Source organism: Ctenopharyngodon idella, chromosome 22 (assembly GCF_019924925.1).
Source record: "Ctenopharyngodon idella isolate HZGC_01 chromosome 22, HZGC01, whole genome shotgun sequence".
Lineage (NCBI taxonomy): Eukaryota > Metazoa > Chordata > Actinopteri > Cypriniformes > Xenocyprididae > Ctenopharyngodon > Ctenopharyngodon idella.
This window is the reverse complement of record NC_067241.1, coordinates 16,357,878-16,375,053: the sequence shown is the minus strand read 5'-3', so window position 1 is coordinate 16,375,053 and position 17,176 is coordinate 16,357,878. Positions and strand designations below refer to the sequence as shown.

The 17,176-nt window shown below is 36.0% G+C and overlaps 2 protein-coding genes across 3 annotated transcripts; both read right to left on the bottom strand.

Moving 5' to 3' along the window:
* Nucleotides 1-231: 231 nt before the first annotated feature.
* lmnl3 (lamin L3) lies at nucleotides 232-10,878 on the bottom strand. 2 transcript variants are annotated; one of them, XM_051881192.1, is made up of 12 exons: nucleotides 10,750-10,878; nucleotides 10,175-10,584; nucleotides 7,657-7,813; nucleotides 6,877-7,002; nucleotides 6,598-6,768; nucleotides 4,836-4,961; nucleotides 4,533-4,753; nucleotides 4,240-4,462; nucleotides 3,054-3,161; nucleotides 2,848-2,970; nucleotides 1,960-2,061; nucleotides 232-474 (listed from the first exon to the last, which is right to left on the bottom strand). In XM_051881192.1, the coding sequence occupies exons 2-12, from the start codon at nucleotides 10,552-10,554 to the stop codon at nucleotides 433-435; spliced, it is 1,779 nt and encodes a 592-aa protein (XP_051737152.1). In that variant the 5' UTR covers nucleotides 10,555-10,584; nucleotides 10,750-10,878; the 3' UTR covers nucleotides 232-432. The 2 variants fall into 2 exon arrangements, with proteins under 2 accessions (XP_051737152.1, XP_051737153.1); XM_051881193.1 differs by adding an exon at nucleotides 856-921 and having other exon boundaries at nucleotides 10,175-10,858.
* Nucleotides 10,879-11,374: 496 nt separating this feature from the next.
* On the bottom strand, nucleotides 11,375-16,975 carry LOC127505566 (gastrula zinc finger protein XlCGF57.1-like). The gene is made up of 2 exons (XM_051881203.1): nucleotides 16,384-16,975; nucleotides 11,375-14,715 (listed from the first exon to the last, which is right to left on the bottom strand). The coding sequence occupies exon 2, from the start codon at nucleotides 14,698-14,700 to the stop codon at nucleotides 13,513-13,515; it is 1,188 nt and encodes a 395-aa protein (XP_051737163.1). The 5' UTR covers nucleotides 14,701-14,715; nucleotides 16,384-16,975; the 3' UTR covers nucleotides 11,375-13,512.
* Between the last annotated feature and the right edge of the window lie 201 nt (nucleotides 16,976-17,176).

Sequence of the window (17,176 nt, the reverse complement as noted above, 5' to 3'; positions counted from 1 at the left end):
GCTATAGTGTTTCGGGTGGTTGCCAGGGTGTTGCTATATGGTTGATGGGCTGTTGCTATGTGGGTTTTACGATGTTCTGAGTGGTTGCTGGGTCATTGCTACAGTGTTTTGGGTGGTTACCAGGGTGTTACGTGGTTGCTAGGGTGTTCTGATAGGTTGCCAGGGAATTGCAATGGTGTTCTGAGTGGGTGTCAGGGCATTTTAAGACATCAAGAAAATAAGCTTTAAACATGAATTTTCAAAAAGCATTTATTTTTAAATTTATTATGACCTAACAATTATTTAAACTTTATTAGAACCTAGAACAACAAATAATTCTTCATGTAAAAATGAAATAATCCAGTTCTGGCCCTTAACATTTATCAAATATGATAAGTGAGAGCAAACAGAGACGGAGCGTCTTTAGATGCGTGACATCACACGCGATGAGAGTCACATGACGGCACAGCTGCCGTCCTGATTGGGTCTCTGACCCTGAAAAAGAGACATAGATTGATCATTCACAAACATGTCATGTGCTTTAAAACATTGTTATAGACTCTTCTGATTAACTCTATAAAGCTACTGCATCATATTTAACATGCAAAGGCCTCTAAATGATCAAAAACATGCTGAAAAAAACCTGTTGCACCTGCCAAAACATGTCTCAGAAAAGCGAGTGATTCTTTGTCATATGAATAAAAATATAATGCATAACACTGTTTCATAGCTCTGCAACCACAGATTAAACATGCATGTAATATGATGCGTTACAACGATGATGATGATGATGATGTATTAGTAAACATGCAAAGCCGCAGTTATTGCTAAAGCAAAGCAGACGGCGATAAAGTCAGACGACTGGATCCATCTCACCTACAGACGCTTCTGGATCAGGACAGATCAGGAGAGGGAACAACATTTCTTTTTTCTTCGTTTAGGCTTTTACAAAACAGGTGAAGAAGAAACAATAAAAATATAGATTTCAGCTGTTGATGTGGTTTTTAGGCTGTTCTGTGCAGTTGCCGGGTCATTGCTATGGTGTTTTGGGTGGTTACCAAGGTGTTGCTATGTGGTCCTTAAAGTGTTCTGAGTGGTTGCCAGGGTGGTAAGTGGTTGCTATGGTGTTCTGGGTAGTTGATAGACTGATGCTATGTGGGTTTTAGGGTGTTCTGGGCAATTGTCAAGTCATTGCTATGGTGTTTTGGGTGGTTGCCAGGGTGTTGCTATGGTGTTCTGGGAGGTTAATAGGCTGCTGCTATGGTGTTGTGGGAGGCTGCCAAGGTGTTGCTATGTGGTCCCTAAGGTGTTCCGAGTGGTTGCCAGAGTGGTACGTGGTTGCTATGGTGTTCTGGATGGTTAATAGGCTGTTGCTATGGTGTTTTGGGTGGTTGCCAAGGTGTTGCTATGTGGTCCCTATGGTGTTCAGGGTGGTTGATAGGCTGTTGCTATGTGGGTTTTAGGGTGTTCTGGGCAGTTGTTGAGTCATTGCTATGGTGTTTTGGGTGGTTGCCAGGGAGTTGCTATGTGGTCCTTAAGGTATTATGAGTGGTTGCCAGGGTGGTACGTGGTTGCTATGGTGTTCTGGGTGGTTGATGGGCTGTTGCTATGTGGGTTTAAGGGTGTTCTGGGCAGTTGTCGGGTCATTGCTACAGTGTTTTGGGTGGGTGCCAGGGTGTTGCCGCCATGTTCTGATTGGTTGCCAGGGCATTGCTATGGTGTTGTGAGTGGGTGTCAGGTCACTGCTATGTGGTTTCTATGGTGATCTGGGTGGTTGCCAGGGTGTTGCTATGTGGTGCTCTGAGCAGTTGCCGGATTGTTGCTCTGGTGTTTTGTTCTAATTGATTTTTTTTTTTTTTCTTTTTTTTTTTTTTTTTTAACGCATACTGATTTGTGTGAGGTTCAGACTGAAATCTATCAGATAATGTCAGATGACTTGTAGTAAAGCAGCTAGTTTTCACAAGAGCTCAACTGTTTTACCTGTCGCCGCAGGTGAATATCGCGGGTCACGATGCTTTCATCATAGTCCGGATCCTCGTCACCTTTACCCTGAACACACACCAGACAATACTCCGCTGTCTCCTGCACAAAAACAGACTTCAGAGGTGAGCATAAACATTTATATTCTCTATAGAATATCACATGATCAACCAATATGAAGATGCTGATATCTACAGTTCATGGGTTGTTTAATCAATATGGTAAACAATAACAATAATAATAATAATAATAATAATAATAATAATAATGAAACAAAAATATTTTAAATAAAATAAAGATAAACAAACAAAATATAAATAAAACAAATAAACAACAACATGATAGTAATAAAACCAAAATATTTATTTTAAAAAAAATAAGCAGATAAACAAAATAACAAATAAAAAAAAATAAAAAAAAATAATATATATATATATATATATATATATATATATATATATATATATATATATATATATATATATATATATATATATATATATATATATAACAATTTAAATGACAGCAAAGATGCATAAAACATGAGGTTTTTACATTAAGTAAACATTTAATCAAAACATTTCAATAAAAATAAATAAAATAAATAAACATTTTAAATATTAATTTATTTTAAATAAAACAAATAAACCAAACAAAATAATAAACAAAAACTATAAATATATTAAAAACAGCCAATACAAAATACAAAACAAATAGATAAATACATGTTTTATCATCCATTGATGTAGAGTTTGGAACAGACACACTTCTTAAATCAAGCAGACATTATTAATTGATCAGTAATCTCAAACTGGCCAAACACTGGCCAACATATTGGTTTATCAAATGTAAAATCCTCTAATATTCTCCGTGACAAGCGTGCCTCACCTCGTTCTGCGGGTTCAGCAGGGAGACTCGGACTTCACCGAACGGGCCCCACGTCTCATGGGTCCTCAGGACTAAATCCCCCTGCGACGGCATCTGCTCCAGACCGGCGCCCGCGGCCCAGATCTGACCACACACACCACACACACCTTCAGAGGGGTCACGGGGACAAACCTTCAGCACATTCACCGCGTTTTCACCGCGTTTACCGTCAGCATCTGCCCGGCGTTCAGCACACACGGCGAGGGGATCTGGAAGACGATGTCAGGAGCGCCCGCTTCACTCTTTCTCAACACCCAGCCTCCGAGAGCCTGATCCTGAAATCACATTCCACAGACAGCGCTGGATGAATAATCATGACCATCTGATCTGCTGCTTTACATCCATCACAAATAAAATAAAAGGAGAAAATATTCAAATGAGATGAAGCTCCTTTCATGTGCTGGATCACCCAAAAATAGACATTCTACACTGAATTTTCTAGAAAAAATATTTGTGATGTATATTGTAGGGTTATTTTTGTTACCCAAAAAACCTTACTTGAAATAAAAATCAATCTCTAAAATTAATCTTATTTTTTACTAAATCTTAATACTTACTAAACCAAAATAAAATAAAACCAAAATAAAACAAAACAAAACAATCATATTAAACAAAAAACTAACAAAAATGCACAACACAATCAAAATGTTGTTAAAATGAAAACGGAAAAAAAAAAAAAAAAAAAAAAAAAAATATATATATATATCTATCTCAAGATACTAATAAAATCTATTTAGACATTTTTTAAAAAACTAAAAGAGAAAACTAGAATTTATATTTTCATTTTAAAGTTTTAGTAACTGTTGCATTTGTCATTTTTATAATTTTTTATAAATTTCTATAATTTTTAAATCTATGGTTTTAAAACATGAAAAAAGGTACTTTTTATAAAAATTGAAAAAAAAAAAAGACAAACAATTACTAAAACTTTAAAACTAAATTTCAAAATATTAATAAAAACTATAATATAGCAAATGACACTAGACAATTTAAAAATATAATAAAGAAAAAACAAAATTAATAAAACTTCAACTAAAATTAATTTATATTTTCCATTTCCACTTTAGTTATAGTAATTCTGTTCTGTTTGTCATTTTAATTAGATTTTTTTTTTTTTAAAGTCTATATAGTTATTAATGTTTTGAATTATTTTTTTATTTTTATGTTTTTATTTTCAAAATATAATACATTTAAAAAAATATATATAAATAAAAAGACAAAATTAACTAAAATGAAAATGGAAAATATAAAAAAATAAAGCTAAAACAATTAAAAATATGAATAAAAACTATAATAGAATATTAATGACTGTGATATAAAATGTCAAATCTTCAGAGAACCTCGTCGTTGTACCTTGTCGGAGTTATTCTTGAGTTTGATGTACCGCCCCTGCAGGTCGATCTCATCGATGGACACGTTCCCTCGAGATGAGGAATGCTGGGAAAGCTTGTAGCTGGGCGAGAGCCCTGAACTCGTCCCCTCGTGTTTGCGTTTCTTTCCCCAGCTTTTCCGCCCAGGCTGAGCGTGAGTTCGGGAGACGGTGGACTGCTGGATCGGACTCGGAGAGAGATTCAGTCTGGGAGGAAAAGCGTGCGTGAAACACGTAAAATAAAACGTAACATCCCGAACGATAAAAACAACCTCACCTTTTCTCCTCCCCCTCCAGCATCTTCCGGTACGCGTTTATCTCCATATCCAGCATGAGCTTGACGTCCAGCAGGTTCTGATATTCCTCCAGCTGCTCCTGCATCTGCTGTCGCATGTCTGCCATTTCCTGTTCCTTCTGAGAGAGCCGGTGCTGGTTCAGCTGTCTCTCGCGGTCCAGCATCTGCTCCAGCTCCTGAACACGAGCCTCCAGCGCCGCGTTCTGATCCACACACACACACACACACACTCATTCAGACGCTTTTACACTTTTTTGCTTCTATCTGAGCGGATCAGATCTCCACCTGTTTGTGCAGGTTGTTGATTTGCAGCGACTGAGACTCCAGACGCAGTTTGGTTCCCGCCAGCTCTTCTCTCGTCGAAGAAGCGAAGTCGCTGTTTTTCACCGCCGTCTGCTTCGCGTTCTCCAGCTGCAGGAGATAAACCGCACCGTTACTGCAGACCAACGAGAACCTGGACAATAGTTCGGTCTCTAACGCGTTACTGAGGTACCATGAAAGAAAGATGCGGTGAAATCAAGCGTTTCCTGTGTGTCCAGGTTACAGCCTCTTCCTGTCGCTCAAACTCCTGAACTACACTTCTCCTGCAGACTACCTCAATCTGAGAGAGTTACAGACATCAACACAGGCAAACCTCACTGACTCTGATTCACTGTCTTGTGCGTGAAAACACACTGCTGCGTTCTGAGATGCATTTGACAACTCATAAAGCTGTGATCTACAGTGGACATAAGAGTAAACTGTCTTCATCTGCAGTCTTTTCTCTTTCAGCTCAACTCCTGTCATGACAGAACAACGCTGTTTACAGTCTGAACACACACACACACACACACACACACACACACACACACACACACACACACACACACACACACACACACACTCAACCAACATCTGAAGTGCTTGAGGAGATTTGTGTCTTTTCTATTCTGCCAAGGAAGGGAGCAAAGACTAATATATATATATATATATATAAAAACTTTAATTTATATGAGTAATATTTATATATGAATAAACTAATAAATTGTATTTTTATGCATGTATATTTTATATAAATATATTAAAAATTACTTAAGGAATTTTTATAAATAAAATGAATAAGATACTAATAAATTAAACAATATTATACATGTATGAATAACAAATATATAAATGAATGTTTATAAACATTTCTATATTTTATATAAATATATTAACTTTACTCTTATTTTATTTATAAATATTACTTGTATATAAGGAATATTATAAATAAATAAATGATATATAATTAATAATATTAAATATATATACACACACACACATATATATATATATATATATATATATATATATATATATATATATATATATATATATATATATATATATATAAAAACCAACTAATCTTTTTAATATGTGAATAAAATATTCATATATAATATATAACTACATATGACTAATATTTATGTATAAAATATATTAATAAACTAATAAATTATATTTTTATATATGGATATTTTATATAAATATATTAAATATTACTTGTTTACAAGGAAAAATATAAATATATATTAAATAGTATAGGAAAATATATAGGAAAAAATAAAAATATTAAAATATTAAAGAATGAAATATTAATATATGATTATATATATATATATATATATATATATATATATATATATATATATATATACACACACACACACACACACACACACACATTATAATTTATGTAATATTTATAAATAAGATATGAATAAAATAGCAAATTACATATAAAAATTATAAATATATTTTATATAAATATATATTTTAAATATTTTAATTTCACACATACTTTATTTTTAAATTTTACTTGTAAATAAGGAATATTAATAAATAAAATATGAATGAAATGTGCATATATACACACACACACACACACACACATTCAACTCATAGTTTTGCATGACTGTTTAAAAAAAAAAAAAAAGATTAATTAATTAATTAATTAATAATTAAAAAAATAAATAAATAAAAAATAATTATTAAAAGTTCTGGGAAGAACGAACACGAAGCGTTTTACCTTGGCAGCGAAGGTTTTCTCCAGCTCCTCTTTGTACTGCTGGATTTGAGCTTCATGTTCTTCTCGGAGCTGCTTCATGGCTTCAGCTAATTTACCTTCAAACTCCTTCTGTCTGCCGCTGTCCAGCTCCATCAGCCGGCTCTCGTGACGGCTACGCATCTCCCGCACCTCCTGAACACACCAGCGCAAACGTTACACTGAGTGTCGGCTGGGAACGACACTAAAAACCAACCCGGAACATTAACCAACACCAAATACAGCCAAAAAATGACCAGAAACCTGTTCACTGAGATGCCTCTGGAAGTCCAGCTGCTCCTGCAGCGTCTGAATCTGGTTTTCGGCGTCCACTCGACGCAGCATCTCAGAGTTCAGCTGGGTCTTGACGTTCTGCAGGGCCGTTTCCATCTGTAAGGCAGAAGAAGAACAGTTTACTGGATTTAATTGAGTTAAGGTGCAGTAAGAGATTTCTGAGAAACACTATTGATATTTGAAATCAACCCAAACAAACACGCCCCTCCCTTCATTGCTCCGCCCCCAAAATGCACAAAAACGCAATGCGAGAGTGGATGTCTTCTTATCAAAGCTGAAGTGAAGCAAAATGATGCTTTGTGAAAAATGAAGTGAAAATGATATTCATCTGAGCTTCTCTCATTTGTAATGTCTCTCAGCCACATCTCTTTCTACAGTCTTCAAATCTCCAATCATGAGTGGACACACCCCCTACTGCTGATTGGCTCTCTCTTTCCACCCCCTGCATGAGTGGACACGCCTCCAACCTCTGATTGGCTCACTACCTCCTCCCCATGATGAGAGGACACGCCCCCTACTGCTGATTGGCTGCAAGCGTGTTGTGCTGCTCAGTCTGATCCAATTTCAACAGCGTTTCTCAGAAATCACTTACTGCACCTTTAAATATTACTGCACATCAGCTCAGTCAGTGTTTACTGTGTCATCCATGAATTATATGTCTAGATGATGAAGTTAGTTATGGATAGCCGGTGCAACCACTACGAATACCTTCAGTCTGTCCCGTTTGTTTCATGCATGTTTTGGACTCACATTAGCCACCTGAGTCTTGAGATCAGAGAGATCATTCTCCAGTCTGCGGTTGGTGGACAGTAAATTGGCATAATCCGCTTCTTTAGAGTTCAGCGCGGCTTCAAGATTCCTCCAGTGTCCGACAGCCGTGTTCAGTTCACACTCTTTCTTGTTATTCCTGAGGCACAAGCAAACAAACTTTAGATTATATGTAATAAGCTGTTTTAATACTGACAGAAATATGCAGCAAAAATGCAACTGGAAAGAGCACATTTTATACATTACCAAATATAAAGAAAAAAAATGAATGCAAAAAATCTTTTGACAAACATGTCTGTATATTTATATCTTGTTTGAGATGTCAGTCTTTGACTCACTCTATCAGTGACCGCAATATTAAAACAACCAAAAGTGTAAAGGTGAGTGAAAATAATAATAAAAACAATCATCCATGATTTCACTTCAGCTTGCCCTATTCTGGGTGATGTTTTAAAAAGTAAGTAAGTAAATAAATAAGTAAAATAATATATTATATTAGAGATGCACCGATATGTCGGCCAATAATCAGTATCGGCTGATAAAAGCAAATTTTCACACTGTTGGCCGATAGTTTAGAAACAGCCGATAGTCAGGGCCGATATATCCTGTCAATCAAAAGAGGGCAGGAAAATGCACTGAATTTGAGCTTTGTGTAAAGAAAATGCTAAGAAACCAGTTTGATGTTCAATATTAATAGTAATTATATGAATAACATTCAGAAAGTTAAGAAATATTCATTTAATCTTCAGAATTTAGTTAATGTGTTAATATTAATTTGAGTAATGTGTTTGTTTATAACTGATACCAGTTACTCTGAAACCAGTTGATGAAATGGAGAGAATAAAGTTTTTATTTGCCATTTATTTTCGAAATATAATAATTGAAAATATAATAAATTAATTATTAATTACATAAAGGCAGAACCCCCAAATTATCGGTACCATTATCGGTATCAGCAGATATCACTCTGAATAATCGGCTATCGGTAGAGAAATTTAGTATCGGTGCATCTTATATATAATAGAAAAAAAAAATCAATTCTGATTTGTCGAAATTATGACAATAATTTTGATAGTCAATTTATTGACAAAAAAAAAAAAAAAAAAAAAAAAAAAAAAAAAAAAAATCACAATACATCAATTTCATAAGTCATAATTATGAAATCAAAAGTTGAAATTCTGACAGTCCTTTTTATGATATTAAAAGTTCAAACTGACACACTAAATTGTAAATGTAATAAATAAGATTATGACATACCAAATCAAAATGAACCCTTCCCCAGGAGTTTGACTGACAGGTGATCTAACCAATCATAATCCGCCGTTACGTCCGACAAAGCAGTCAGGGGAGATTTAAGGTGGGTTCACACTGTGCGATTTTGGCCACGATTTGGTCATCTGAGACAAATTTTGAGAATCCTAAAAGATTCGTATAATCCTAGGCAAAAATCTGTAGTCTTTGATCGCTAGTTTGACATGTTCACCGACAGTCGATTAATCACCGTTGCGATCAAATTTTACCTCCGACGAAATTCTGGCAGTGTCAGAAGATTTGGCGCACAGTCCTGCAGTGTGACTTCTCCTACGACAAACGTCAAATTGTCTTCGTTTTTCAAGATAAGCCGTGATCAAAATTAACGCTAGAGATTTCTTTGTTAGCCACCATTTCAGTCCCGCGTGTAACGCAGCTCACAGTCATCGACTGTGTGTGGGTTGATGACGTAAAACTCCGGACAAGTTTTCAAGTGCGCGTCCGTTTTTAAGGCGTCTTGACTGTCGTACAGTATGACATATAGGACAGCTGAGATCCTACAGTGTGACATGAGGATCATGTTCGTACAGTCTGACAAGCAACAATCGTAAAGGACTGTTATAAATCGTATAGTGTGCACCCAGCTTTAGTAGATTAATGTGGGTGGACTTGAACTTGAAAAATGGTGTGTACTGACGTCTTTCCGCGGTTGAAACAACATTCCTTCTGATGTTCATTCATGTGTATTTGATGCTATAAATGAACTAGTAGAAAGAGATGATCGGTTCACGAGCCGCTTGAACTGAGGCGCAATAAACGGCATTTATTGTTTACATTTCTTTAAAAATGACACAATTTGGGAATTTGTTTCATATCAAAAGTAACCTGCTCTTGTCTGTCGAAGCGTTGTTAGTGTCATCTTTGATTCGCGATGTATTTTTCACTCTGAGAACATGTCCGACCATAGCAACAGTAAATAAAGGGGGACAGACTTTGCGAACTGTCAATTATGACTTAAAAAGTTATAATTATGACATCAAAAAAACGATGTATTAAAAGTTGAAATTCTGAATTAAAATGTCAATTTTGACTTATGTCATATGACGAAATTATGACATACTATGATTTACAACAACATATTTTTCTTATGTGGTGGAAATGGATTTCCATATTAAACAAATGGTAATTAATAAAGTGCATAAAACTACCCCAGCCCCCTGAGGCCTCAGATTATCAGAGGAAACTTCACCTGGTCGTGAGTTTGCGGTGGTCCTCCTTCAGCTGAGTTAACTCGATCTGAATTCTGGCTCTCTCGTTCGCGGTGGCGTCCAGACTTTTGCGCGCGTCCGCGAGCTCCGTCTCGTACAAGCGGCGCACGTTCCCGACCTCCCTGACCGTGCTCTCCTCCTTCTCCTCCAGGAGGAGCTGCATGGATGACTTGTCATTCTCCAGCTGTCGGACCCGCTCGATGTAGTTGGCCAGGCGGTCGTTGAGGTGTCGCAGGTCCTCTTTCTCCTGCAGGCGCGTGAGGCGCGTCGGGCTGACGCCGGACGGAGACGCGCCGCTCCGCCTGGAGGAGCGCGCGGTGGAGGCGCGGCTCTCCATCGGGGTGGAGGTGATCATGGCCATGACTGACGCACTTTACCGCTGGACTGTCGTCTAAAAATATAAACGACCAGAGGCGCTCAGAAACACTGATATCCAGCGGATCGACTGACACAAACTCAGAGAAGTGAAATAAAACAGGTTTTTGACGCTCTGCACATGCGCCACAGGGTAAATGTCAGCGCTCAAACACACACATATATATAACGCACGCGCTACCGGGCTGTGAGGAGACGAAAAAGACGGGATTTTACTGAGGTTTGCTGTGGTTTCTCTCAGAGTAGCGGACTAAACTCAATTGTGCTTCATTACTGTCAGCTGCGCAGTGATGTCACATCACAAGACCAGCCGGATTTAAAGGGAAAGATTCAATAAAAACAAACGCAGCAAACGTTTATCTTAATATTGTGGCACAAACATCTAAATATGTGTTTATTAACTAAAGCTCTCAATTTAGGATCATTTTTATTTGCCTTAAAGTGTATGTTTTTTGATATATATATATATATACACACACACACACACATGATCTACCACAATATTTTCACAGTGGTTGAATATAAGTATATTAAAGCATTATTAAAAGTATTTACATTTTTTTCTTTAAAAAATTCATTTCCAGCCAAAAATGCATTCATCAAAAAATTAATTTCCCATAGTTTAATGTAAAATCAGCACACTTTAATAGACTTGTCTGGAAGATGCAATAAATGACAATATTTTTAACACACACCCTCTGAGCTACTCCACACCCAATCTATTATTATTATTAGCAAAATATACAGTAAGAACACAAATATATATTTCTTTTTTGTTTAAAACTTCACCAATAAACTTCACCAATAGATGTATATTAGTTTATTTAATTCTTTTGAGATGAGTTTGACAATATACAACACAATTAAGTGCAACAGTCGGTTCCGGAAGTAAAAACATTCATTTTCTCCATAGGGAAATTGATTTTTTTAACGATAATTTATAAGCTGTGAGATACGAGGATGTTAATGGATGATATTTTCTTCAGTTGAAGCCATCAGCCCACATTATTTCAACTTAGTTTTTACAATAACCATGTTTAACAGCAGAGTTTGTGGCAAAAAGCTACATTACCCATGATGCTGTACAGAAAATTCCACCAATCAGAGTAGAAACAAGCAGAGAACACCAAAAATCTTGTTAGCTCAGCCCACTCCCATGAAGCACTGCAATTCGATCTCTCTACGCTCTCAAAAAATTGAAATATATATATATGCATATATTGCAATAAACCCAAAATTCACAACCGGTCAAACGTTTTTGAACGGTAAGATTTTTTAATGTTTTTGAAAGAGGTTCTGCTCATCAAGGCTGCATTTATTTGATCAAAAATACAGTAAAAACAGTGAAATATTATTCTAATGTGAATCAGCTGTTTTCTATGTGAATGTATAGTAAAGTGTAATTTATTCCTGTGATCAAAGCTGAATTTTCAGCATCATTACTCCAGTCTTCAGTGTCACATGATCCTTCAGAAATCATTCTAATATGATGATTTGATGCTCAAGAAACATTTCTGATTATTATCAGTGTTGAAAACAGTTGTGTACAATTTTTTTCAGGATTATTTGATGAATAGAAAGTTCAAAATAACAGCATTTATCTGAAATATAAAGCTTTTGCAACATTATAAGTGTCTTTACTGTCAGTTTTGATCAATTGTTAATCCATGAATTAATGCATTCTTGCTGAATAAAAGTATTAATTTCTTTCCCAAAAAAACAAAAACAAAAAAACTCTTACTGACCCCAAACTTTTGAACGGTAGTGATTATGTTACAAAAGCTATTTCAGATAAATGCTGTTTTTTTTTTTAAACCTTATATTCATCAAATAATCCCGAAAAAAATTATACACAACAGTTTTCAACATTGATAATAATCATAAATGTTTCTTGAGCATCAAATCATCATATTACAGTGATTTCTGAAGGATCATGTGACACTGAAGACTGGAGTAATGATGCTGAAAATTCAGCTTTGATCACAGGAATAAATTACACTTTACTATATATTCACATAGAAAACAGATGATTTACATTGGAATAATATTTCACAATTTTTACTGTATTTTGGATCAAATAAATAAAAATAAAAGCAGAAGAAACTTCTTTCAAAAACATTAAAATATAAAAAAAATATTTTGCAATACACTTATATATATATATATATATATATATATAAAACAGGGCTCGTACACGTTTCTACCAATAAATTTCCACGACTTTTGAGGCAAATATTCATGACACGTCTGTGTATACATGTAAAATAAGAATAAAATTCCATGTTCAAATCTGAACGCCTCTGATTGGCCATCAAATTCATTAGCCCAACAAAAACGTGTGTGATTGGTTCTAATGCTCAACGTTGTAAAACGAAATCTGACAGAATGCCACAGTCGGATGGATTGAATGAAGCTGAGTATTGTAGTTTGTTTAACCAATATTATCACTTAAACATATATTCAATTTTATGAATATTTTGAAACAAATTTCCATGACTTTTCCAAAACTTTCTGGGTTTATTTATTTTTCCGAAACTTTTCCAGACCTGGAAATTGCTATTTTAAAATTCCAAGACTTTTCCAGGTTTTTCATGACCGTACGAACCCGGATAAAATCAACATTTGTAAATGAGTAGTTTTATATTTCTCCATCGTTTTTAATTCCATTATGCTGTTTGCAATGCTTCATGGGATTGTGGTTCACAGGAATAGTTCACCCAAAAATGAAAATCTTCAGCAGAACAAACAAACTCATACGGGTTTGGAACGACTTGAGGGTGAGTAAATGATGACAGTTTTTGGATGAACTATCCCTAAAGGTTCACAGTCTTGTATTTTTTTGCTTCAAATCAAAGTTTGTAGTGTTGTGATTCTCCTCGTAGCTGATTGGTTTGGCTCCTGGCATATAACTCTTTAACAGATATATAGATATAGTTCTCGGTGACTACTTAGGGCAGCTCTTCTTCATATGCCTCAGTAGATTCCTCGAGTCTCTGAAACTCCTTCCACACGCAGCGCAATCGAACGGTTTCTCTCCAGTATGGATCCTTTGGTGCGTCCTCATGCCGTCCAACCGACTGAAACCCTTCCCGCACTGCGAGCACTGGTGCGGTTTCTCTCCAGCATGAATCCTCTGGTGCTGATGCAAGTTTCCAGGCGTGGTGAAGATCTTCCCACACTCGGAGCACACGTACGATCTCACTCCGGTGTGGATTTTCCGGTGCTCCTCGAAAAAGCGCAGCTGTGAAAAAGTCTTTGAACAAAAAGAGCACGTGTACGTCTTCCTCTCGTCTTCGTGAACAATCGTCCGTTCCGTCGCAATAGGCTTCTCATGATCACACTGACCGCACTTAAAAGGCCTTGATCCAGAATGATAGCTGAGATGATCTTCGAAAGTCTTCGGCCACGTGAAAGTCGCTCCGCGTTGAAGGCACGAGTAAGATTTCTCTTCGGAGTGAATTCTCAGGTGACTCGTAAGGTTTCCTCTACATGAAAAACTCTTCCCGCATTGTGGACAAACGCAAGTGTTTTTTCTGTTATTATGAATTCTGAAGTGGCACCTAAGATGGCCTTGGCGTTTGAAACTCTTTCCACACTGCGAGCAGGTGTACGGTTTCACTCCGGAGTGAATCCGTATGTGCTCATGAAGGCTTCCTTTCTGAACGAAACTCTTTCCGCAGAGCACACACTTATGGGGCTTCTCGCCGGTGTGAGTTCTTGTGTGCACTTTGAGGTTTCCTTTACTCGCAAAGCTCTTTCCACACCGACTGCATGTGTACGGTTTTTCTCCGGAGTGAAATCGCTTGTGGTTCTTGAGGTCTGATTTGTGAATGAACCTCTTTGCGCACTGCTGGCATGAGTACGGCCTCTCTCCGGTGTGAATTCTCATGTGCACGTTCAGGTTTCCTTTCTGGATGAAGCTCGATCCACACTGATGGCAGATGTACGGTCTCTCTCCGGTGTGAATTCTGAGGTGAACACTGAGATCTCCTGCGCTCGTGAATCTCTTTCCACACTCAGTGCAGGTCAAAGAATCGGCATCTGAGCAACTGGAAGATTCTTCTTCCTTAATGGGATCTTGTGGCTTCTCCTCCACTTCATTCAGTTCTTCACTTTCCTTTTTCAACTCCATAAAATCTGAAAATAACTGTCACAAATCAATGTGAGACAAGAAGTAGAAGGGAATGGAAATGACAGTAATCAAGGAGGAACAAGAAACAAGAGGAGTTCTGTTAAAGGGTTAGTTCACCCAAAAATGAAAATAATGTCATTTATTACTCACCCTCATGTCGTTCCACACCTGTAAGACCTTCGTTCATCTTCAGAACACAAATTAAGATATTTTTGACAAAATCCGATGGCTCAGTGAGGCCTCCATTGACAGCAAGATAATTAACACTTTCAAGGTCCAGAAAAGTACTAAAGACATCGTTAAAACAGTCATGTGACTACAGTGGTTCAACCTTAATATTATGAAGTGACGAGAATACTTTTTGTGCGCCCAAAAAAAAAAAAAAAACGACTTTATTCAACAATATCTAGTGATGGGCGATTTCAAAACACTGCTTCATGAAGCGTCGAAGCTTTACAAATCTTTTGTTTCAAATCAGTGGTTCAGAGCGTGTCAAACGATCTCAAACTGCCAAAGTAAACGAGGCTTTGTTACATCATAACACGCTCGAAACCACTGATTCGAAACAAAAGATTCGTAAAGCTTCAAAGCTTCATGAAGCAGTGTTTTGAAATCCGACATCAGTAGATATTGTTGAATAAAGTCGTTATTTTGTTTTGTTTTTTGGCGCACAAAAAGTATTCTCGTCGCTTCATAACATTAAGGTTGAACCACTGTAGTCACATGACTGTTTTAAATACGTCTTTAGTAGCTTTCTGGGCTCTGAAAGTGTTAATTATCTTGCTGTCACTGAGCCATCGGATTTCATCAAAAATATCTTAATTTGTGTTCTGATGATGAACGAAGGTCTTACGGGTGTGGAACGACATGAGGGTGAGTAATAAATGACAGAATGACTAACCCTTTAAATGAAGAAAATTACTTCTAAGATGATATAAATAAAAATATGTTTAGATTTGTTTTACATTTAGTTAGATTTTGCAGAAAAATATTATCAGTTATTATAATAGGTTATTTAATATATTTGGTAACACTTTCATTTTTTAATATTATTTAACATGTTGTACTACAGCATTTATTAATCTTAGTCAAAGTAATTTCAACATTTACTACATTATTAAAATCCAAAGTAACATTTGTTAATATACTGTGAACTAACACAAATAATGAACAACTAGACTTTTACTAACTAATAATTAATAAATGCTTTAATCTTTTACTTTATATTGTTCATTTTCAGTTCACGTGTTAGCTAATGCATTAACTAATGTTAGCAAATAAGACCGTACTGTAAAGTTTTACCATAGTAGCCTAATTTTACATTTTAGTAAATTGCTTTATCTTTTCAAAATAATAGTTACATATTTAACAGCTTCTTTTGATTATCGTAAAGAAAACTTCTGAGATTATATAAATATAAAATTGTTATAAATTTTTCGAAATAATATTATGAGGTATTATATTTATAATAGGTCATATAATATTGTCCATTTAACACATTTACACTCATTCGCTTAATGTAATGTCAGAAATTAAAAAATGATATCATTTCTGAACACTGAAATGGAGTATTTTACAGCGTTCGCGCTCAAAACAGTGGGAATGCGGCAGTCTTAAAACACCAAACTGAGAAAACAAACAAGTACATCACATAATTTATGTAAAAAGACATTAAACACTCACCAGCTGTTAAAACTGTAAGTTCTTCTTTCTTTCTGTGTTTTTGTTCCGGCGGGATGATAGCGCCATCTGCTGTGCTGGACTGAGAAAACAAGCAACGGCGCTCGCGCTCGACGTAACTGACGTCTGACAGGACAAATCGTCGTTTAAATTCTAAGGTGAGAAACTTCTTACTTCACAACCAAAACATTTATTTTAAGTAACATGACAGTAACGACAGAGTGACATATTCGGTGAGAATATCATTTAACAGCAGATATTTTCAAGAAAGGGCGGTTTTCTGTGGCGCCTTTTTTTCAGTCACGTCTGACAGGGATTTCTGAGGTTAATAAACTGTATTAATGACTTTTAAAAGGTCATCATAACAACATAAGAATAACGACACGGTGACATTCGGAGAGAATATCTTTTGACAGCGGATATTCTGACAAGAAAGCGCGGTTATCTGTGGCGCCTTTTTTCAGTCACGTCTGACAGGAGTTTATTAAACCGTATTAATGACTTAAAAAGTTAATAACACGACACTGATATATTCTGAGCCTATTTTTAGGTGCTTTCGAATAGTTTAAAAAATGTTAGAGAAACGTTTTAATCATATGATCCTGTGAGTGCAGACCTTGAGGCGATCTTCTGAAGAAAACACAAGTCATGTGTTTAACTGCCAAATTCCCGATGAAGAATTTCACCTCCTCTAATTATAGCAGGAGATCCGCCAATCAGAAAATTAGCTTACAAACATCGCCAAACATAATTGATTCTAACGCTTTCAAACTACTTTTGCATATATTTAACGTAT

Coding starts and splice junctions, on each gene's coding strand:
- lmnl3 (XM_051881192.1), bottom strand. CDS start 10,554: ATGGCCATGATCACCTCCACCCCGATGGAGAGCCGCGCCTCCACCGCG. Junction 6,769..6,876: donor AGAGGCATCTCAGTGAACAG/GTTTCTGGTCAT, acceptor TGGTGTGTTCAG/GAGGTGCGGGAGATGCGTAG. Junction 3,162..4,239: donor TCAAGAATAACTCCGACAAG/GTACAACGACGA, acceptor ATGTGATTTCAG/GATCAGGCTCTCGGAGGCTG.
- LOC127505566 (XM_051881203.1), bottom strand. CDS start 14,700: ATGGAGTTGAAAAAGGAAAGTGAAGAACTGAATGAAGTGGAGGAGAAG.